The 23,070-nt window shown below is 48.6% G+C and overlaps 1 protein-coding gene across 1 annotated transcript in view; it reads left to right on the forward strand.

The window, feature by feature from the left end:
- The window catches only part of LOC308136473 (E3 ISG15--protein ligase HERC5-like), a gene marked incomplete at its 5' end in the record, with an annotated part of 28,644 nt that extends 6,277 nt beyond the window's left edge, over positions 1–22,367 (forward strand). Inside the window, 18 exons of the mRNA XM_080504811.1 lie at positions 246–337; positions 425–555; positions 682–806; positions 888–946; positions 1,024–1,145; positions 8,133–8,192; positions 12,769–12,874; positions 13,003–13,216; positions 14,297–14,445; positions 14,520–14,636; positions 15,839–15,937; positions 16,979–17,146; positions 17,227–17,373; positions 17,929–18,095; positions 18,827–19,051; positions 19,816–19,999; positions 20,100–20,202; positions 21,124–22,367. Coding sequence (XP_080360937.1) covers positions 246–337; positions 425–555; positions 682–806; positions 888–946; positions 1,024–1,145; positions 8,133–8,192; positions 12,769–12,874; positions 13,003–13,216; positions 14,297–14,445; positions 14,520–14,636; positions 15,839–15,937; positions 16,979–17,146; positions 17,227–17,373; positions 17,929–18,095; positions 18,827–19,051; positions 19,816–19,999; positions 20,100–20,202; positions 21,124–21,341 — 2,486 coding nt within the window. The 3' untranslated portion in view covers positions 21,342–22,367. The remainder of the gene's footprint in view (positions 1–245; positions 338–424; positions 556–681; positions 807–887; positions 947–1,023; positions 1,146–8,132; positions 8,193–12,768; positions 12,875–13,002; positions 13,217–14,296; positions 14,446–14,519; positions 14,637–15,838; positions 15,938–16,978; positions 17,147–17,226; positions 17,374–17,928; positions 18,096–18,826; positions 19,052–19,815; positions 20,000–20,099; positions 20,203–21,123) is intronic.
- Between the last annotated feature and the right edge of the window lie 703 nt (positions 22,368–23,070).

Raw genomic sequence — 23,070 nt, forward strand, 5'->3', positions numbered from 1 at the left:
AAAAAAATTAATAGCTTGAGCTGCTTGCAGCTTTAATTATATATTTATTCTTTTCACCTCTTACATGTTATAAATAGATAAATAAACACGCTAACTTCCTTTCCTGACGACCCTCACAGTTAGACTAAACCTTCCTCAGTAGAAATCACAGCCCCGGCGGTGCAGGTTGACCCATCCAAGATGGCGTCGCGCCGTGGTGATGTCACACTCACTTACCCCCCCCCCCCCGTTTCTGGCTCCTGCAGACCGGAACACGCCGACGGCCGTCCGGAGTCTGAGCGCCAAGAAGTCGACGTACGTCTCCTGTGGAGACGTCCACACCGCCGTCCTCAACAAGGTCTCCGCCCCTTCCCCCTCCCCCCCCCCCCCCCTTTTTATCTCAGGAAGGAAACCCCCATAACTCAGTGTGGCCGTGTTTCCTCAGGACGGCGTGCTCTTCACGTTCGGCGGCGGGCGCCACGGCCAGCTGGGACACAACTGCTTCTCCAACCAGCTTCGGCCGCGGCTGGTGGCGGAGCTGTGGGGGTCGAAGGTCGTCGGGGTCGCGTGTGGAAGGTACGGCGGTCCAAGGAGTCCCGGCGCTCTCCCCCCCTCTCCGGGCCTCGGCGGCCTCCGTGGCCTCCGCCTTTGTTAACGTCCGTGTGGTTTTGTTGTTTTTTTTGTTGTTGTTGGCGTCGGCAGCCATCACACTCTGGCGCTGACGCGCGGCGGCCATGTTTTCTCCTTCGGCCGCGGAGACGAGGGTCAGCTGGGCCGCGGGGACGAAGGCCACCCGGCCGTGCCGCTGCCCGTCCGGCTGCCGCCAGGTACCGAGAAAAATAACCCAAAAAAAAACGTCGTCCGTCGGAGTGGCGAGCGTTCGCCAAACCAAACACGTTTGATTTCAGGTCAGAGAATCAAGAAGGTCTTGGCGGGAGGAAACGGCTCGCTGGCGACGTCAGGCGAGGTAACGACACAAACGTCCAGGAGGAGAAGAAGAAGAAGAAGAAGAAGACGGAATGTGACGATGCTTTTCCTCTCCAGGACGACGTGGGAGAGTCCGGCGGCGGCGGCGGCGGCGGTGGCCTGATGCAGCTCCGTCTCGATGACGTCATCGACACCTGGAGCTCCGAATGTGACGGCAAAACCTGGAGGAAGAACCAGAAGTGAGTCTGCTTCACTTTGTTTGTTTGTTTGTTTTGTTTTTTTTTAATTTCCATGATCGGAAAAATAACGTGAGACAAATTGAAGCCTGGCGAGACGGAAAAGAATCCCGAGTGTCAACAGGAAGTTAAAACCGGCGGCTTCCTTTTGTGTTTTAGAAGAAAAAAAATGTAGAATGGGAAAAAAAAACAAAAAACAAAAGAAGAAGAATCCAAATTTTGTCTTTTCATATTTTTTTTCCTCTAAAAAAAAAAAACCCCATTGGTGTTCATTATGTAACATTCATTGACGGCAGGAAACATTAATAGATAAGATTTTCACAATAAGAGAGTAAGCGGATTATAAATTAATGATATAAGTGACCATCTTTATCTGTGTGTGTGTGTGTGTGTGTGTGTGTGTGTGTGTGTGTGTGTGTGTGTGTGTGTGTGTGTGTGTGTGTGTGTAAAATTTACATAATTAATTTGCGATTCATCGCATTGTTTTTCTCCTGAAGACTGAAGCTTGTCAAGGATATTTATTCAGGGAAAAGAAGAATGAATGTCGACTCAACACACAAGAGACTGTATTTAAGTTGAAAGACTATTTTTAAAACGTCCTTTTAGCTTTTAGCGTTTAGCGTTTAGCTTTTAGCTTTTAGCTTTTAGCTGAAACGGTTTCCCTCCAAGATCAGCAAAATAATAAAAACATCAATTAGTTAATGACTAAACGTCTGGGTTTAGTCACAGTGCAGCTCCAAAGACTGATCACACTGGGAAACACACACACACACACACACGGTTTACATTTTTAACGTTTTATTGACTCCTGGTCAGCCAACATGGCAACCTGCTGTTTTGCCGCAGAATTACTTCTGTCGCCATTAAATTCGGCTTTTCAAAGTAAAACTAAGGACTTCCACTCTCTCCATCAGTCGTTGGGAAACTCTTGGGGTGACGTGGTGACGGACAGGTGGAGTCGGAATAGACCGGGGTGACGTGGTGACTCCACATGGACTGGCTGTACGTTCTTCAACGTGGTCATGATGAGGGTCACTGGCTGGAGGGTTTGGGGGAAGAAAGGAACGTTAAAATCGCCTTAATTTAGACAAATGGGATGTTTTTACTTTTTCAAGAGAACAAAAAGCAAAAACCTCGTGAAGAACAAGTGAAAAACACGAACCTGCTGTGAGTAACGCAGTCTTTAGACCCCTCAGAATATTCAGGCTCTCAACAGGCGGACAGGGTGGAGCTCTGGCGGGACTACGTCGGTCCACTGCGGTGGAGCTCTGGCGGGACTACGTCGGTCCACTGCGGTGGAGCTCTCGCGGGACTACGTCGGTCCACTGCGGTGGAGCTCTCGCGGGACTACGTCGGTCCACTGCGGTGGAGCTCTCGCGGGACTACGTCGGTCCACTGCGGTGGAGCTCTCGCGGGACTACGTCGGTCCACTGCGGTGGAGCTCTCGCGGGACTACGTCGGTCTACTGCGGTGGAGCTCTCGCGGGACTACGTCGGTCCACTGCGGTGGAGCTCTCGCGGGACTACGTCAGGGTGACATAGTGATGGACAGGTGGAGTTGGATGTGACCGGGGTGATGTGGTGAGGGACAGGTGGAGTTGGATGTGACCGGGGTGACGTGGTGATGGACAGGTGGAGTTGGATGTGACCGGGGTGACGTGGTGATGGACAGGTGGAGTTGGATGTGACCGGAGTGACGTGGTGATGGACAGGTGGAGTTGGATGTGACCGGGGTGACGTGGTGATGGACAGGTGGAGTTGGATGTGACCGGGGTGACGTGGTGATGGACAGGTGGAGTTGGATGTGACCGGGGTGACGTGGTGATGGACAGGTGGAGTTGGATGTGACCGGGGTGACGTGGTGATGGACAGGTGGAGTTGGATGTGACCGGGGTGATGTGGTGATGGACAGGTGGAGTTGGATGTGACCGGGGTGACGTGGTGATGGACAAGTGGAGTTGGATGAGACCGGGGTGACGTGGTGAGGGACAGGTGGAGTTGGATGTGACCGGGGTGACGTGGTGATGGACAGGTGGAGTTGGATGAGACCGGGGTGACGTGGTGAGGGACCCAATGAGGCGGATCTCCTCAGAACAACCTGAACGGTGCTGGACCGGAACCCCAACTGGTTCTGACGCCGCACAGCTCGAAGGACTTCTCTCCTGAACTGAGGCCTTCAGCCAAGCAGCAGACGTAGTGGTGGAGGTCGTCCATACCGGCAAATTGCAGAACCACACTGGTGCCCTCTTGGGCCGGCAAGCCGGTGTCGCTGCGTGAGTGACTGTCCACCACGGCGAAGAGCCCGGCCTCGCAGACGATGGCCGAAGTGTTTCCGCACAGCGTCAGGAGGCCTGTGCTGTACTGACCGAAGACCATCTCCAGTCCGTTCCTCAGACTGAACATCACGCCCCAATCGATGAGCTCGCCCTGGGTCACGCTTACGTCACCTGACATCGTGTCGCCGAAGGTGAAGTCCAACACCCGCTCCTTCATCTGCAGCTTCGTTGGCAAGTCGGGGACGGACAGCAGATGTGAGGCGAGCGTGGAATTTGGGCGGTCGAGCAAAAATGTGTACAACTGATCACCTTGACACAAGGCCTGATCAAGGTCGCTCCTCTCCCACGAGAACATGCTTTTTACGGCGTGTTTCGCTAAGCTAGCAGTGGCTATCGCCATGCATTGCACCCCGTTATACGTAAAGCGCCAGTCCCCCTGGTTGAATGATCCGCACACGACCTTCACCAGCTTATAGCTCGGTCTGTCGCCGGAACATACTGTCGCGGTAGCAGAGGGAGACTCCGGCTCTCCTGGTTTGGTCTCCAATGCATCCCTCTCCTCACCCTTGGACTCCTCCAGGCCATCCTGGAAGCTCTGCAGCTGACCCAGACACCCCTCCAGGTTGTTCCTGGTGCTCGTGAGATCGTCATCCTTTTCCTGCAGTTCCCTTTTCAGATTCTCACACTCGGTCTCCTTGTGGTCCAAGGCACTTTTCAGGCCAAACACCTCCGACTGAAGGTTGTGAGTGTGATTCTCACAGTCGCCCATGTGCTCCCTGTACTTTTCTTCCTGATCACGATAGGCCCTCAGCACCTCCTGAACTTCCTCCTCCTTCTCTTTCAGCAGTCTCTCGCTGTCTTCTTTCAAAGTGCAGACTTCTGAGGTCAGTCGGCAGACTATCTCCTCGTATGCAGATCTCTCTTCCGCTGCCTCCTTCAGCTTGACGGCCATCGTCTGCATTTCAGCATCGCTTCTCGCCACTTCATCCATGAACGTCTCCATGTTGGTCTTGGCGGTTGATAACTCATTGTCCTTTTGCGTCAGTTCGCTATTGAGTTTCCCACACTGGATCTCCTTCTGGCCCAAGGCCCTCGTCACGTCAAACACCTCCGACTGAAGATCGCTAACGCGTTTCTTAAAGTTGTCCATGCACTCCCTGCTCGCTTCTTCCTGATCATTAAACTTTTGCAGCAGGTCCTGTATGTCCGCCCCCTTCTCTTTCAGCAGTCTCATTCTGTCTTCTTTCAAAGTGTAGACTGCTGAGGTCAGTTGGCAGACTATCTCCTCGTATGCAGATCTCTCTTCCGCTGCCTCGTCCAGCTTGACGCCCGCCGTCTGCAGGTCAGCAGTGCTGCTCTCCAGGAGAACCTTCAAGGCCTCAACCTCCTCCTCCTTGCCTCTCAGCTCTTGGTCTTTGTCATGGAGCTCAGAGTCCAACTGCTCTTGTTTGGGCTCATAGGCTCTGACCCGGCTGCTCAACTCCTCCTTCTCTTTCAGCAGTCTCTCGTTGTCTTCTTTCAAAGTGCAGACTTCTGAGTTCAGTTGGCAGACTTTCTCCTCGTATGCAGACTGCAGGGCGGATCTCTCTTCCGCTGCCTCCTTCAGCTTGGCGGCCGCCGTCGTCTGAATTTCAGCATTGCCGCTCTCCAGTTCATCCATGAACAACTCCATGTTGGTCATGGCGGTTGATAACTCATTGTCCTTTTGCGTCAGTTCGCTATTGAGTTTCCCACACTGGATCTCCTTCTGGCCCAAGGCCCTCGTCACGTCAAACACCTCCGACTGAAGATCGCTAATGCGTTTCTTAAAGTTGTCGTACTCCCTGCTCGCTTCTTCCTGACCATTCAACTTTTGCAGCAGGTCCTGTATGTCCGCCTCCTTCTCTTTCAGCAGTCTCTCGTTGTCTTCTTTCAAAGTGCAGACTTCTGAGGTCAGTCGGCAGACGTTCTCCTCGTATGCAGACTGCAGGGCGGATCTCTCTTCTGCTGCCTCCTTCAGCTTGGCGGCCGTCGTCGTCTGAATTTCAGCATCGCTTCTCGCCACTTCATCCATGAACATCTCCATGTTGGCCTTGGCGGTTGATAACTCATTGTCCTTTTGCGTCAGTTCGCTATTGAGTTTCCCACACTGGATCTCCTTCTGGCTCAAGACACTCGTCACATCAAACACCTTCAACTGAAGATCGCTAACGCGTTTCTTAAAGTTGCCCATGTACTCCCTGCTCGCTTCTTCCTGATCATTAAACCTTTGCAGCACCTCCTGAACTTCCTCCTCCTTCTCTTTCAGCAGTCTCTCGTTGTCTTCTTTCAAAGTGCAGACTTCTGAGGTCAGTCGGCAGACGTTCTCCTCGTATGCAGATCTCTCTTCCGCTGCCTCGTCCAGCTTGACGGCCATCGTCTGAATTTCAGCATTGCCGCTCTCCAGTTCATCCATGAACATCTCCATGTTGGTCTTGGCGGTTGATAACTCATTGTCCTTTTGCGTCAGTTCGCTATTGAGTTTCCCACACTGGATCTCCTTCTGGCCCAAGGCCCTCGTCACGTCAAACACCTTCAACTGAAGATCGCTAACGCGTTTCTTAAAGTTGCCCATGTACTCCCTGCTCGCTTCTTCCTGATCATTAAACCTTTGCAGCACCTCCTGAACTTCCTCCTCCTTCTCTTTCAGCAGTCTCTCGTTGTCTTCTTTCAAAGTGCAGACTTCTGAGGTCAGTTGGCAGACTATCTCCTCGTATGCAGATCTCTCTTCCGCTGCCTCGTCCAGCTTGACGGCCATCGTCTGAATTTCAGCATTGCCGCTCTCCAGTTCATCCATGAACATCTCCATGTTGGTCTTGGCGGTTGATAACTCATTGTCCTTTTGCGTCAGTTCGCTATTGAGTTTCCCACACTGGATCTCCTTCTGGCCCAAGGCCCTCGTCACGTCAAACACCTTTGACTGAAGATCGCTAACGCGTTTCTTAAAGTTGTCCATGCACTCCCTGCTCGCTTCTTCCTGATCATTCAACTTTTGCAGCAGGTCCTGTATGTCCGCCCCCTTCTCTTTCAGCAGTCTCATTTTGTCTTCTTTCAAAGTGCAGACTGCTGAGGTCAGTCGGCAGACTATCTCCTCGTATGCAGATCTCTCTTCCCCTGCCTCCTTCAGCTTGGCGGCTGCCGTCTGCAGGTCAGCATTGCTGCTCTCCAGGAGAACCTTCAAGGCCTCAACCTCCTCCTCCTTGCCTCTCAGCTCTTGGTCTTTGTCATGGAGCTCAGAGTCCAACTGCTCTTGTTTGGACTCATAGGCTCTGACCCGGCTGCTCAACTCCTCCTTCTCTTTCAGCAGTCTCTCCTTTTCCTCTGTCAAACTGGCGACTGCTGAAGCCATTTGGCTGTGATCATGCTTGCGCTGGGCATGTAGGTCAGACACTTCTTCACCCCTCTCCTTCACCTGAGTGGGCATTTTGCTCTCCAGAGCTCTGACCAACTCGTCCTTTTCCTCAAGCAGTTTTTCTCTTTCTTTTTCCACTCTCCTGAATTGAAGCCAGAGCTTCGCGTACTCCTCAATCTGGTCATTGCTCAAGTCTTTGTAAAACTTCAGATCCTCCTTCATTTTTCCGATTGTTTTAGAAGCGCATCCCATTGTGGTTTGTTGTGTGCTATTCATCGCTGAAGTAAAACGCTGTGACATCCTCTCACTTTTAAATCGATCCAACAGCAATGTTCTCTGGGCTCTCTCGTGTCGTAACTGAGACTCGTCTCCTGCTGTTCTCTGCTTTTATACTGAGACGTCAAGATGTAATTGCTTTGATCTTCAATACATTGACAATATGATGTCATGCTTTGATCTTCAATGCATTGACAATATGGTCATGCTTTGATCTTCAATGCATTGACAATATGATGTCATGCTTTCAAGATTTGTGGCTTTGATGTTCAGAGTGAAGCTGCATGTTCTTTGTGTTTGTCATGGTGAACGGGTACCATGGCAACTGTGTGAAAACTACATTGTTTTCATCTTTTCTGCTGGCTCCATGTAAGCAGACGTAGTTTTCAAAATGTACCCGTGGAACGGTTTTCGGAAACAATAAACGAAAAATATCTTTGTACTTAAAACGTCATGGCGTGACTGGGGCCTGACATTGCGGTTATCCTTCACATATTAATAGACGACTACGACTTTGGCAAAAACAATTGCTGTCGAAAGGATTAAAAAAATGACTTAATTTTCTGTAATTAGTCACGTTTTTTTAAGACTGAATCTTGCAATGCATATTTATTCATGGTAAACCATGAACTTAATGTTGACTCAACACACTGTTCAAATTCTCTGTATATATATATTATTATGTCCTTTCAGCTTTGAGTCAAGCTGTTTCCCTCCAGGTTTAGTAAACAAAAAGAAAAATGGAAGTAAACAAAACTGTGTTTATTGTCAACATTTTCTTGACAAGTTAAAAGTGTGTGTGTGTGTGTGTGTGTGTGTGTGTGTGTGTGTGTGTGTCTGTGTGTGTGTGTGTGTGTGTGTGTGTGTGTGTGTGTGTGTGTGTGTGTGTGCGTGTGTGTGCGCGATTGCACACTGAATTTTCTCACGTCTGAAATTAATTTACAAAATAAAATGAAATGAAATAACAATGTTCATGCCTCGCTATGTTTTCATGGTGTTTAATTTGAAATGTTCAGGTGTAAAATGTCGCGACAAGCAGTGGAACTAAAAACGGCGTTAATGTTCACAGGGAGATCCTCAAGACGTTTTCCTCGGCTTCCTGTTTGAACCGGAGCTTCCTGGAGCGACGGTACGAAGCCCCTCCCCACCGAGGCCACGCCTCCAACACGCCTCCAACACTCCTCCAACACGCCTCCAACACGCCTCCAACACTCCAACACTCCTCCAACACGCCTCCAACACGCCTCCAACACTCCTCCAACACTCCTCCAACACTCCTCCAACACGCCTCCAACACTCCTCCAACACTCCTCCAACACTCCTCCAACACTCCTCCAACACGCCTCCAACACTCCTCCAACACTCCTCCAACACTCCTCCAACACGCCTCCAACACGCCTCCAACACTCCTCCAACACTCCTCCAACACTCCTCCAACACGCCTCCAACACTCCTCCAACACTCCTCCAACACTCCTCCAACACTCCCCCAACACGCCTCCAACACGCCTCCAACACGCCTCCAACACTCCTCCAACACTCCTCCAACACGCCTCCAACACTCCTCCAACACTCCTCCAACACGCCTCCAACACGCCTCCAACACTCCTCCAACACTCCTCCAACACTCCTCCAACACTCCTCCAACACGCCTCCAACACTCCTCCAACACGCCTCCAACACTCCCCCAACACTCCCCCAACACGCCTCCAACACTCCTCCAACACTCCTCCAACACTCCTCCAACACTCCTCCAACACGCCTCCAACACTCCTCCAACACTCCTCCAACACTCCTCCAACACGCCTCCAACACGCCTCCAACACTCCTCCAACACTCCTCCAACACGCCTCCAACACTCCTCCAACACTCCTCCAACACTCCTCCAACACTCCTCCAACACGCCTCCAACACTCCCCCAACACTCCTCCAACACGCCTCCAACACGCCTCCAACACGCCTCCAACACTCCTCCAACACTCCTCCAACACGCCTTCAACACTCCTCCAACACGCCTCCAACACTCCTCCAACACGCCTCCAACACGCCTCCAACACGCCTCCAACACTCCTCCAACACTCCTCCAACACTCCTCCAACACGCCTCCAACACTCCTCCAACACTCCTCCAACACGCCTCCAACACGCCTCCAACACTCCTCCAACACGCCTCCAACACTCCTCCAACACTCCTCCAACACGCCTCCAACACGCCTCCAACACTCCTCCAACACTCCTCCAACACTCCTCCAACACGCCTCCAACACGCCTCCAACACTCCTCCAACACGCCTCCAACACGCCTCCAACACTCCTCCAACACGCCTCCAACACTCCTCCAACACGCCTCCAACACTCCTCCAACACTCCTCCAACACTCCTCCAACACTCCTCCAACACTCCTCCAACACGCCTCCAACACTCCTCCAACACGCCTCCAACACGCCTCCAACACGCCTCCAACACTCCTCCAACACTCCTCCAACACGCCTCCAACACGCCTCCAACACGCCTCCAACACTCCTCCAACACGCCTCCAACACTCCTCCAACACGCCTCCAACACTCCTCCAACACGCCTCCAACACTCCTCCAACACGCCTCCAACACGCCTCCAACACTCCTCCAACACGCCTCCAACACTCCTCCAACACTCTTCCAACACTCCTCCAACACGCCTCCAACACTCCTCCAACACTCCTCCAACACTCCTCCAACACGCCTCCAACACGCCTCCAACACTCCTCCAACACGCCTCCAACACTCCTCCAACACTCCTCCAACACTCCTCCAACACTCCTCCAACACGCCTCCAACACTCCTCCAACACTCTTCCAACACTCCTCCAACACGCCTCCAACACTCCTCCAACACTCCTCCAACACTCCTCCAACACGCCTCCAACACTCCTCCAACACTCCTCCAACACTCCTCCAACACGCCTCCAACACTCCTCCAACACTCCTCCAACACTCCTCCAACACGCCTCCAACACTCCCCCAACACTCCTCCAACACGCCTCCAACACGCCTCCAACACTCCTCCAACACTCCTCCAACACTCCTCCAACACGCCTCCAACACTCCTCCAACACGCCTTCAACACTCCTCCAACACGCCTCCAACACTCCTCCAACACGCCTCCAACACGCCTCCAACACGCCTCCAACACGCCTCCAACACGCCTCCAACACGCCTCCAACACTCCTCCAACACGCCTCCAACACGCCTCCAACACGCCTCCAACACTCCTCCAACATGCCTCCAACACGCCTCCAACACTCCTCCAACACGCCTCCAACACGCCTCCAACACGCCTCCAACACTCCTCCAACACTCCTCCAACACTCCTCCAACACGCCTCCAACACGCCTCCAACACGCCTCCAACACTCCTCCAACAAGCCTCCAACACGCCTCCAACACGCCTCCAACACGCCTCCAACACTCCTCCAACACTCCTCCAACATGCCTCCAACACGCCTCCAACACTCCTCCAACACGCCTCCAACACGCCTCCAACACTCCTCCAACACGCCTCCAACACTCCTCCAACACGCCTCCAACACTCCTCCAACACTCCTCCAACACTCCTCCAACACTCCTCCAACACTCCTCCAACACGCCTCCAACACTCCTCCAACACGCCTCCAACATGCCTCCAACACGCCTCCAACACTCCTCCAACACTCCTCCAACACGCCTCCAACATGCCTCCAACACGCCTCCAACACTCCTCCAACACGCCTCCAACACTCCTCCAACACGCCTCCAACACTCCTCCAACACGCCTCCAACACTCCTCCAACACGCCTCCAACACGCCTCCAACACTCCTCCAACACGCCTCCAACACTCCTCCAACACTCTTCCAACACTCCTCCAACACGCCTCCAACACTCCTCCAACACTCCTCCAACACTCCTCCAACACGCCTCCAACACGCCTCCAACACTCCTCCAACACGCCTCCAACACTCCTCCAACACTCCTCCAACACTCCTCCAACACTCCTCCAACACGCCTCCAACACTCCTCCAACACTCTTCCAACACTCCTCCAACACGCCTCCAACACGCCTCCAACACGCCTCCAACACGCCTCCAACACGCCTCCAACACGCCTCCAACACGCCTCCAACACTCCTCCAACACGCCTCCAACACGCCTCCAACACGCCTCCAACACTCCTCCAACACGCCTCCAACACGCCTCCAACACGCCGGGTCTTTAAATAACTGACATTTCTCTGCATCTTTGCACAAAAACGCAGCTACGAGTCTTTACTGTCGATGGTCCCGGAAGCTCCGCCCTTCGTCTAGACCAGGGGTCGGCGACCTTTGATGCTCAAAGAGCCATTTGGTCCCGCTTCCCACAGAACACAACACCCAGAGAGCCGCACACATTTTATTTTGACAGTCCCACCAGGAAGACCATGCCAGGAGGACACGACACACAAAACCTTCTTCACTGCTGGTTGACGACTTACGACTAATAAACTAAACTACATGAACCAAGCAACAAAAACACAACACAACTATTACCTACACCAGTGTTTTTCAACCACGGCGCCGCGGCTCACTGGTGTTTCCGCGAGATCTACTCAGGGGAGCCGTGGGAAATTATACAATTTCAAATTTTTTTCTAAAAATAAACATTTGTTCTCACAGTCGCTGTCAGCTGTGGAACAGTGTGTAGAGTAATCATGTATAAATACTGAGGCGAGCGTCGCGGGAGAATTGCTGTGAGTCGAGGTTATTTTCCGCCAGCGGATCGCCAGAGGCTTTTATTTTGACATGAACACACGCAACCGGAACTTCCAGCGGGACCAGGTGGACATGAGGGTCTGAGTCAATAGAGTTTTTCTTTTTCTTTTTTTTTTTTTTGCAAATGTTGAGGGGAAATTTTTGTTTTTCTAAAAAGACGTGTGAACGAGTTTATCAACTTCATTAATAACAGTGACCCCTAGTGGTCCCAGGTGATATGTAACGATATGTTTCGATTTATATCAATGACTTTTATTGACATTTATTTTATTTTAAGTTTTTTATAAAAAAAAAAAGAAACGTCGTTCCAATGTGCTTTTATAGAGAAAATAGAAAAGCCCAACATCCACATGAGGTTTGTTTGCGACTGTGGAAAGAAAAACTCCTCCAACAGGAGAAACTTTGTAGAAACCGGAGTCAGAGGTGGAGGAATAGAGGAGAGGAGAGGAAAGACGGAGAGAAAGACTTGGTGGGGAGAAACATACAATACCCTTGTTAGTGCGACACACATTTTATTTTTTTTATTTTTAATAATACAGTAATCACAGTGATCTAAATATTTTCCAACTGCCATGAGATGAAACCAGCCTGAGCAACAACGGAGCAAAAACCCAAATAATCACAACAATGATAACAAAAGCAAAAACAAAAGGACACAAAACAAAGAAAGAAAAAAGAGAGAAAAACAGACCGAAACAAAAACAGGAAGCGAAAACAGTAAAAACCAAAACAAAACCACCACCAACAACAACAACAAAAAGCAAACAACAACTTGATTTTGATAATTAGCAGAACAGTCTCGTAAACGAGGAGTGGAAGTGTGTGTTGTTATTGACATTTAAAAAAAAAAAAAAAAAGTTGTGACTCGCAGTCCGTAAACGACGGTAAATTTTTGTTTGATTTTTTTTTTTTTTTTTTTTCCCTCTCTCTCTTTTTTTCCCTTTCCAGCGGAGACAAACATTTCCAAACTTCACCAAAGTTTCACGGTTTGAATCTCTCGGCGGCGCGACAAGCCTTCAAGAACCTGCTGAGGACGGACAGACTCCTGGCGGAGGTTTGTGAAAACTTCCTGAAAGAGACCCCACCTCCCCCACCTCCCCCTCCCCCACCCTTCCCCCCTCCCCCGCAGGTCGCAGCAGGTTACCTGACAGCCCAGTGTCTCCTCCCCTCCCCCCCCTGCAGGTCGAAGCTGCCGTCCGGCTCTTGCTCCGCCCCCCGGAGGCGGAGCCACCGCCGCTGCCGCCGCCGCCGTGCGCGGAGGGCCTGAGACTCTACCTGCTGCTCGCGGAGCTTCTGTACGCCGTCCTCAGACGCCGACGGCCGCGGGGCAGCGAGCTCGCCGAGGCGCTCGCCGGCGCCATCGTGAGGCTGACGGCGGAAAACCTGCAGGTTCTAGGTACCAGAGGCGTTTGAGAGTAACGAGTACTCTTTTGGAATACGCTGACAGAAATACATCTTAAAAAAAACCCTACTTTTTAACATTTCTGAGTTTTGAGGGTCTAAAAAAAAAAAAAAACGACAAAACAATTTAAGAAAGTCAGCTTGAAAATGTAAAACTTACCAAAATAAAGTTCCTTCCGAGTTAATAAAATTCCACCTGGATGTTTTCAAAAAGTTTCCAGTCACCACTGTACCCGAGCATGAGCGTTCTAATAGTTTTAACTGGAAATGAATCCATGGCGCTTTCAAAGTAAGAGCATGAAACTCTCGCTAACTGTCGATGCTGAGTACCGATACGTGGTAAATACCATAAAGTTGAGTTCATACTCCAAACGATGTGTGAAGGGAGGTCGTTTGGAAGGAAGGAAGGTTGTACTGGGGATCGTTAACAAGTACAAGTACTCCGTGTAGTATTGGTATCGATACTTGATGACGGCATCGGTATCGTCATCGGTTTTGGCATCAGTACCAACATCCGTATCGGTATCGGCATCAGTACTAACATCGGTATCGGCATCAGTACCAACGTCCGTATCGGTATCGGCATCAGTACTAACATCGGTATCGGCATCAGTACCAACATCCGTATCAGTATCAGTACCAACATCCGTATCGGTATCAGTATCAGTACCAACATCCGTATCAGTATCAGTATCAGTACCAACATCCGTATCAGTATCAGTATCAGTACCAACATCCGTATCGGTATCAGTATCAGTACCAACATCCGTATCAGAATCAGTATCAGTACCAACATCTGTACCGGTGTCAGTATTAGTACCAACATCAGTATCGGTATCAGTATCAGTACCAACATCTGTATCAGTGTCAGTACCAACATTCGGTATCGGCATTGGTATCGGTGCATCCCTACTTTAGACGCTCAAAACCAGATTCAACAAAATTGAAAGCACAACAAAGAACCAAGGAAACGTTGAAGTTGACGATAACAACTTCTTGTATTTGTCGAGTTCCTCGTCTCCGGTGGCGTCTTGAGCGACGCCCCGTCAATAAACCGCTGGCGTTTCCCGTCCAGGCGCCTGGTGGTCGTCGCTGCCGCGCGCCGCCATGTCCAGACACGTGGCGGTGTGGAAGCAGGCGCTGGCGGCGGCTCTGTCCTCCACGCCGGTCCCTCGCCACGCCGGAGTCACCAACCTGCTGGTGGTCCTGCGGTGCCTGTTCCAGGTACGTACCGGAGCCCAGCGGCGCCCGGCGTCTTCTTTCATCCCTTTAACCGCGGCGCTTCTTCTGGTGTCCAGGCCAACGGCCGGGCGGAGGAGGGTCGGAGGTCGCCCGACTCGCTCTTCTGTCTGCAGCTGACTCCGCCCTTCCTTCAGGAGGAGCTGCAGCTGTGGCAGCGACAAGCACAGCGCCGGGTAAAGACCAGCACACTTCACACAACCGCGCTGCAGGAGGCCGCTGATAAGCATCTCGTCTCCATGGAAACGAGTGAAAAAGCCACTTTTTTTTTTAACTCTCTGACTCTGTCTCCATGGAAACGAGTGAAAAAGCCACTTTTTTAAAAACTCTCTGACTGTCTCCATGGAAACGAGTGAAAATGTAACTTTTTAAAGACGCTGCGACTCTGTCTCCATGGAAACGAGTGATAAAGCAAATTTTTGAAAACATTCAGATTCCGTCTCCATGGAAACGAGCGATAAAGCAACTTTTTGAAAACACTCAGATTCCGTCTCCATGGAAACGAGCGATAAAGCAACTTTTTGAAAACACTCAGATTCCATCTCCATGAAAACGAGTGATAAAGCAACTTTTTGAAAACACTCAGATTCTGTCTCCATGGAAACGAGTGATAAAACAACTTTTTGAAAACACTCAGATTCCGTCTCCATAGGAACAAGTGAAAATGCAACTTTTTGAAAGCGCTGCGACTGTCTCCATGGAAACGAGTGATAAAGCAACTTTTTGAAAACACTCAGATTCCGTCTCCATGGAAACGAGTGATAAAGCAACTTTTTGAAAACACTCAGATTCTGTCTCCATGGAAACGAGTGATAAAACAACTTTTTGAAAACACTCAGATTCCGTCTCCATAGGAACAAGTGAAAATGCAACTTTTTGAAAGCGCTGCGACTGTCTCCATGGAAACGAGTGATAAAGCAACTTTTTGAAAACACTCAGATTCCGTCTCCATGGAAACGAGTGATAAAACAACTTTTTGAAAACACTCAGATTCCGTCTCCATGGAAATGAGGGAAAATACCAACATTGTAACTCGTAGTTATTAGTTTTTTCTGGACATGCTCAGATGTTTGTTAATGTTTAGAGCTGATTGTTCTCTGCTGCGTGTGTGTGTGTGTGTGTGTGTGTGTGTGTGTGTGTGTGTGTGTGTGTGTGTGTGTGTGTGTGTGTGTGTGTGTGTGTTTTCCATACTAAAACAAACAGCACCAACCAGTGGCCCAACATGTTAACGACATCGTTTTCAGCATTTTTGAATAAACGCCAAACTTTTCTGGAACAGAAATGCAAAACGGATGTTTAACTTGAAACGTCGTCGAGTGAACGGAGCTCTAAATAATGCAACAAATAAAAACTAATGGAAAAGTTTCTTCCCGTCCAGTTGGTGCAGTGCGAGCCGCTCATCGTTGGTAAATTCCCCTTTGTGATGGATCTGCAGGCGAAGAAGTACGTTTTTGATTTAAACGCCAAAGTGACCCAGGTAACCGTTCCTCCTCATTTCTCACTTGCTGATTCAAACGCTCTTATTTTGAATGTTTTACTTTGATTATTTTATTTTCATTATTTTGTGTTTATATTTATTTTTATTTTCAATAATATATTTATTCATGTATGTATTTATTTATTTTTATCCTTCAATCCTATTAAAAAAACTGTTGTTTTGGAATTTTTTCCTCATTTCAAACTTGCTGATTTCCTATATTAATATTTCAAATATTTTATTTGGATTAGTTTATTTTTATTGTCAATAATATAATAATATTTATTTTTGTATTTATTTATTTACTTTATCCTATAAAAACAGTTGATCTGCGATTTTTCATAATTTCAAACTTTTATTTGGATTATTTTACTGTATTTTTATTTTCAATAATATAATAATATTTATATCTGTATTTATTTATTGATTTTTATCCCATAAAAACAGTTGATCCGCGATTTTTCCTCATTTCAAACCTATTTTGATTATTTTATTTTGATTGTTTTACTTAATTTTTATTTTCATTTTTATTTTCAATAATATAATATTTATTTCTATTTATTTATTTATTTATTTATTTTGTCCTATAAAAACAGTTGACCTGCGATTTTTTCCTCATTTCAAACCTTTTATTTTGATTATTTTATTTTGATTGTTTTACTTAATTTTTTATTTTCAATAATATAATAATATTTATTTCTGTATTTATTTATTAATTTTGATCCTTATAAAAACAGTTGATCTGCGATTTTTTCCTCATTTCAAACCTTTTATTGTTTATTTATTTTATCCTATAAAAACCGTTGATCTGCGATTTTTTTCCTCATTTCAAACTTGTTGATTTTCTTTGAACACTTATTTAGATCATTTTATTTTTATTTCTATTCTCAATAATATACTTAATTTTATTTCATCCATCCCATTAAAAAAACTAACGGTGCAGAACCTGAACTTCAATCATTTCACTGCACATGATGAATATTGTTTGCGACGAGCGACGGCCTCGACTTGGAAAAAACGCCGAGTCGTTTTGGTTTCCAGAACGCGGAGGTGGATCGTCTGGTGTTGGACTTCCAAAGGCAGTTCTACGTCACCCCCCCGTCCGACGACGACTTCCTGTTCGTCCTGGAGCTGAACCGGGCGGCGGTGTGGGACGACACCTGCCAGCAGCTGGCCGAGGGCGCCAACGCCTACAAGAGGCCACTTGGGGTAAAACCGACTCGGAACCTACCGCCACCCCCCCCCCCCGGAGGCAGAACCTCCCGTCACGCCTTCTTCGTGTCTTGCAGGTGCTCTTTGACGAGAACCTGGACGATCCGGGGTATTCCGTGTACCTGAAGGACTTCTTCTACAAAGTCTTCCACGAGGTCGTGTCTCCGGAGTCGGGGATGTTCATGTTCAACGACTCCAACACTCTGGCTTGGTTCTCCCCCAAAGTGAGGCCAATGGGTGGGGGTGGGGGTTGGTGGTTGGGGTTGAGGTGGGGGTTGGTGGTTGGGGTTGAGGTGGGGGTTGGGGTTGGTCATGGGGTGGGGGTGGGGTTGGTGGTCGGGTGGGGGTTGGTGGTAGGGGTGGGGGTTGATGGTGGGGTTTGGGTTGGGGTGGAGGTGGGGGTTGGTGGTCGGGTGTGGGTTGGGGTGGGGGTGGCGATGGGGGTTGGTCGTGGGAGTTGGGGTGGGGGTTGGTGGTGGGGTGGGGGTTGGGGTTTGGTTGGTGGTGGGGGTGGGTTTGGTCGTTGGAGTTGGGGCGGGAGTGGGGGTGGGGTTTAGTGGTTGGGGTTGGGGCAGGAGTGGGAGTGGGGGTAGTGGTTGGGGTTGGGGTGGGGGTGGGGGTTGGGGCATGAGTGGGAGTGGGGGTAGTGGTTGGGGTTGGGGTGGGGGTTGGTGGTGGGGTGGGGTTGGGGTGGGAGTGGGTGTGGGGTTGGGGTGGGGGTGGGGGTGGTCTGTTGAGCGGTGACGGTTCCGTCGTTCAAACGTTGCTCCGCCTTCCAGCCGCCGCAGGACCTGCAGAGGTTCTTCCACTTCGGGGTTCTGTGTGGCCTGGCTCTGTACAACCAGTACATCGTGTACTTACCGTTCCCGCTGGTCCTCTTCAAGAAGCTGCTCGGCGCCACGCCGACCCTGGAGGACATGATGGAGTTCAGCCCCTGTCTGGGAGGGTGAGTCCCGCCTCCGCCACACCTCCACCGTCACCTCATCTGTTGGGTATTTCACCAAATTTTCACAAGAAGCTACTCACCTAAAATTACAGGAACTCTTCGGGGATGACTCGTCGCCATCCAAGGAACCAGTCCGTTTGATTTTAAAGCGTTAGCGACCGACCGTTTCCCGCTAAACCCCCCCCCCCCCAAAACCTGCAGAAATAGTTCAAAGGAGATCAAAGGAGCGTTGCCGTGGAGACGCTCCCCGCTCAAGCGTTTCACGCCGTGACGTAGCGCCCCGACGCTGATAGCCAACTGCTATCTTGCGACGCTTAACTTGGTTCCGCGGACTAGTTGGCGAAGGCCTGCGCTCTACCGAGCGTAGCTCTAGCTGCGCTCTACCGAGCGTAGCTCTAGCTCAGGTTCGCAAAACGGACTCAAGTGCAGGTGGGTTCACCGGGAAGAAGTTTACTGAATTGTCAGATAAAAAGAAACAATCTCATGAAGCTATTCACTTATAAATAGATAGAAATTATATAGAAAGTAGAGCTACACTCGGTAGAGCGCACAGCTACACCAGAGCCACGTGTGTCACCATGGAAACCAGTGGATTAGAAGCTTGTTTGATCACCAATCCTCCCATCATCTGTCCTGGTGCTTCATGTACACACATTTTACTATTTCTGTGTGACCTTTGACCCCTCCCCTCCTCCCCACTCCCCCCCCCCTCCCCCGCTGTGTGTCTGTAGGAGTCTGCGCTCCATCCTGCTGGAGTACAGCGACGCCGTCCTGGAGGAGCTGTACCAGGACTTCTCGGTACGTCCTCCATTCCTCACAGGCGACTCGTCCTCCACCTCCACTTCTTCATCTTCTGCTCTTTTCTTCCCCCCGGTGGCGAAAAAGGTGAACTGGGACGGAATCGAAGTGGATCTGGACCCCGAGGACCCCAGGAAGCCGCTGACCAGCCACAATAAGTAAGGAGCCGCAGAGTTGGGTTGTTATCACGGTGACTGTCAAAATAAAACCACCGAGTTGGATTGTTATCACGCTGGCTGTCAAAATAAAACCACCGAGTTGGATTGTTATCACGGTGGCTGTCAAAATAAAACCACCGAGTTGGATTGTTATCACGGTGGCTGTCAAAATAAAACCACCAAGTTGGATTGTTATCACGGTGGCTGTCAAAATAAAACCACCGAGTTGAATTGTTATGACGGTGGCTGTCAAAATAAAACCACCGAGTTGGATTGTTATCACAGTGACTGTCAAAATAAAACCACCAAGTTGGATTGTTGTTACAGTGACTTGTCAAAATAAAACTACTGAGTTGGATTGTTATCACGGTGGCTGTCAGAATAAAAGTACCAAGTCCGGGAGAAGCTGGACTGGGAGTCATGACATCACAGAGGAAAACCAGAGTACATCGCTATGCTATGGCTATGCTATCAATGATTGACAGTTCCTGTGGCCAATCGACGGCCTAACCGCTAACTGGAATCACATGGGGGTCAAAGGTTGTAGGAGTCCAGTTAGCTGCTAACTGCTAACCGCTAACTTCACTAGAGGTGGTTTATGACATCAGATTCTTGTGTTGACGACAATCAAAACCTCACGTTTTTTTTTTTGTGGGGGGAGGGGGGGTGGTGGTGCCCCCTAGTGGGCGGTTCCGACACCCAGAATCACGTTTTCACCAGGAAGCGAGGGGTTAACGGGGTTAACGTTGCGCGTGGCTCCACAGGGGGGAGTTTGTGGACGCCTACCTGGGCCACGCCTTCGGCCGCTCGGTGGACGCCGTGTTCCAGGAGTTCCGGCGGGGGTTCTTCCAGGTGTGCGAGCGCCCCCTGGTGGAGCAGTTCCGGCCGGAGCAGCTGCGGGAGGTGCTGGTGGGGGAAGAGTTCAATCAGTGGGAGACGCTACGGCAGGTGGGAGGAGGAGGAGGAGGAGCCGGGGGAGGGGGGGGGGGTCGATCTGTTCTGGTCCTGATAATCCTGCTCTTCTTCTTCTTCTTCTTCGTCTGACCAGAACACCCGGTATCAGGGCGGTTACCATGACGACCACCCCAACATCCACATGTTCTGGGAGGTTTTTGACGAGCTGACGGAGGCTGAGAAGAAGTCCTTTCTCTGTGAGTGTGTGTGTGTGTGTGTGTGTGTGTGTGTGTGTGTGTGTGTGTGTGTGTGTGTGTGTGTGTGTGTGTGTGTGTGTGTGTGTGTGTGTGTGTGTGTGTGTGCCAACCAATTCCATAATGTATCATTTTCTTTCTGTCGGAAATAAAAATACATTTAAAAAAACATTTAAATGCTATAATTATATAGATAGATGATAGATAGATAATAGATAGGTAGATAGATGATAGATATATAGATGATAGATAGATAGATAGAGATGATAGATAGATAGATAATAGATAGATAGATAGATAATAGATAGATAGATATATAGATGGTAGATAGATAGATAGACAGACATAAAATTAAAAAAAGTCTTTCCTCCTAAACAAGGAAGAAAAAAAAAAGTATATATTTACAGAAAGGTAATTATAAATTATAACCATTGAATATTGGAGATGATTAGTTTTACTTCCTCTGGTTATAGGATCTATAAATGTAATCTTGTGTTTCGAAAAGTATAACTTTAATTAATTATATCATCCCTGAAGTGTTTATATATATATTTGTATATATTTATTCATGTGGATATGTATGCATACACGTTAAAATACCACGTCTGGAATGAATGAATAAACATAGCTAACGTCGGTAGTTCTTTGATGTTTCTTCTCTCCCGTGAGGACTTTCATCTCCTCTACCGTCAGGACTTTCATCTTCTTTCCCGTCAGGCCTTTCATCTTCTTTCACAGCAGATTAGATAATATGTGGCCGGTCGGTGAACCGGATCGTCCCGGGACTCAGACTCCCGGGAGGACAGCCCCCCCCCCCCCCCCCCCGGAGCGTGTGTCTCTCTCCGTGGTTGGAGGTTGACGGTTCGACGCCGGCGTGTCGCTCAGTGACGTGGGGCCTGAACTGACCGTTTGCCTTGTCCTCAGGGTTCGTCTCCGGGTTCGAGAGGACCCCCATCGCCAGCGCCGGCAGAGTGACGATGTGCGTCACGCCCAGAGGGGGGCTACTGGTCTGCCAGGACCAGTACTACCCCGAGGCCCACACCTGCACCTCCCTGCTGCTGCTGCCGCTCTACTCGAGCAAGGCCGCCATGAGGGTCAAGCTGAGGGAGGCTCTGGACAACTCCGAGAAGATCTATCGCTGACCCGGTCCCAGTCCAGGTCCCAGTCCCAGTCCAGGTCCAGGTCCCAGTTCAGGTCCCAGTCCCAGTCCAGGTCCCAGTCTCAATCCAGGTCCTAGTCTCAATCCAGGTCCCAGTCCCAGTCTCAATCCAGGTCCCAGTCCCAGTCTCAATCAAGGTCCCAATCTTAATCCAGGTCCCAGTCCCAGTCTCAATCAAGGTCCCAATCTCAATCTAGATCCCAGTCTCAATCCAGGTCCCAGTCTCAATCCAGGTCCCAGTCTCAATCCAGGTCCCAGTCTCAATCCAGGTTCCATTCCAAACAGAACAGGCACATTAAAGTACCGTGTGTTCGACAGCAACCAGGATTAGGACATGTTAGGACTCTAATAACAATCTGGATCCAGTCTGAATCCATCCTGGACTCAATCTGGATCCAATCTGAATCCAGATTGAATCCAGATTGGATTCAATCTGGATTAAATCTGGACTCGTCTGGGTCCCCCCAGTCTGCTGAGTCTATAATGAACAGTGATTACGTCATATATTCCAGACCAGAGGTCAAACTCTGATCGTTGTCAAGTTGCTCATGTGACGTGGAGCTTAAAGGAAACGCGTCATACCACCGGGGACCAGCAGGGGTCACTGTTCCCTGCTTCAGCCGCTCTGGACGCGTCATGATATGGATCATTGATTAATAATGATCAATGATTAACGGCAGTTTATTGGGAAGAGTGACTTCATTAAAAAAAAAAAAAAATTTAATAATATTTAATAATATATATAACGTGTTTATTTGATTCTTTCCCAACAGCAACACTTTTATTTAAATTCTGTGTTTTACTGAACATTGATCCACTTCCTCTGGGTGTTTTTTATTTTATTTTGTTATCACAGTGATCATTTCCTCCCCTGATGACCTCATAGAATGACGTTTGAGTTTCTGTTGTTTGTGTTTAACTATTTTAATAAATTAAGTTTTCATTTGAAAAATGTAAAATCTCATTTGTCTTTGACCTCAAGGGTTTTTATTAAATCAGGTTTTATTTTCATTGCTGTGATTCGTCTTGGTCTCTTTTTGACTGTGGACATTTTTTACGTATGAATAGTGACTCCTCATTTATCGTCTTTATTGATTAGATTTAAAAAGAAAAACCACCCAAAACAAGATATGATGCTGAGCGACTCTTATAAACTCTGAAAAATATAAAAACACATGTATTTAACAGGTTTTTAACCTGCATAAGACGACGGTTTAATTAAATAAAAAAAATTTCAATTAAAGGAAATAGTTTAGAGTATTTAAAATAAGTTGTAGACGAACGACTCTTATTAACTCTGAAAAATATAAAAATATGTATTTAACAGGTTTTTAACCTACATAAGAGGACGGTTGAATTAAATAAAAAAAAATTCAATTAAAGGAAATACTTTATTTAAAATAAGTTGTAGACAAAATATGATGCTGAACGACTCTTAAAAATTCTGAAAAATATAAAAAGATGTTTTAACAGGTTTTTAACCTACATAAGACTTGAATTAAATAATAAAAAAAATTAAATTGAAGGAAATAGTTTATTTAAAATAAGTTGTAGATGAACGACTTCTATAAACTGAAAAATATAAAAATATATGTTTTTGACAGGTTTTTAGCCTACATAAGACGACGGTTGAATAAAATTTTAAAAAAATTTAATTGAAGGAAATAGTTTATTTAAAATAAGTTGTAGATGAACGACTTCTATAAACTGAA

Source organism: Blennius ocellaris, assembly GCF_963422515.1.
Source record: "Blennius ocellaris genome assembly, chromosome: 11".
NCBI lineage: Eukaryota > Metazoa > Chordata > Actinopteri > Blenniiformes > Blenniidae > Blennius > Blennius ocellaris.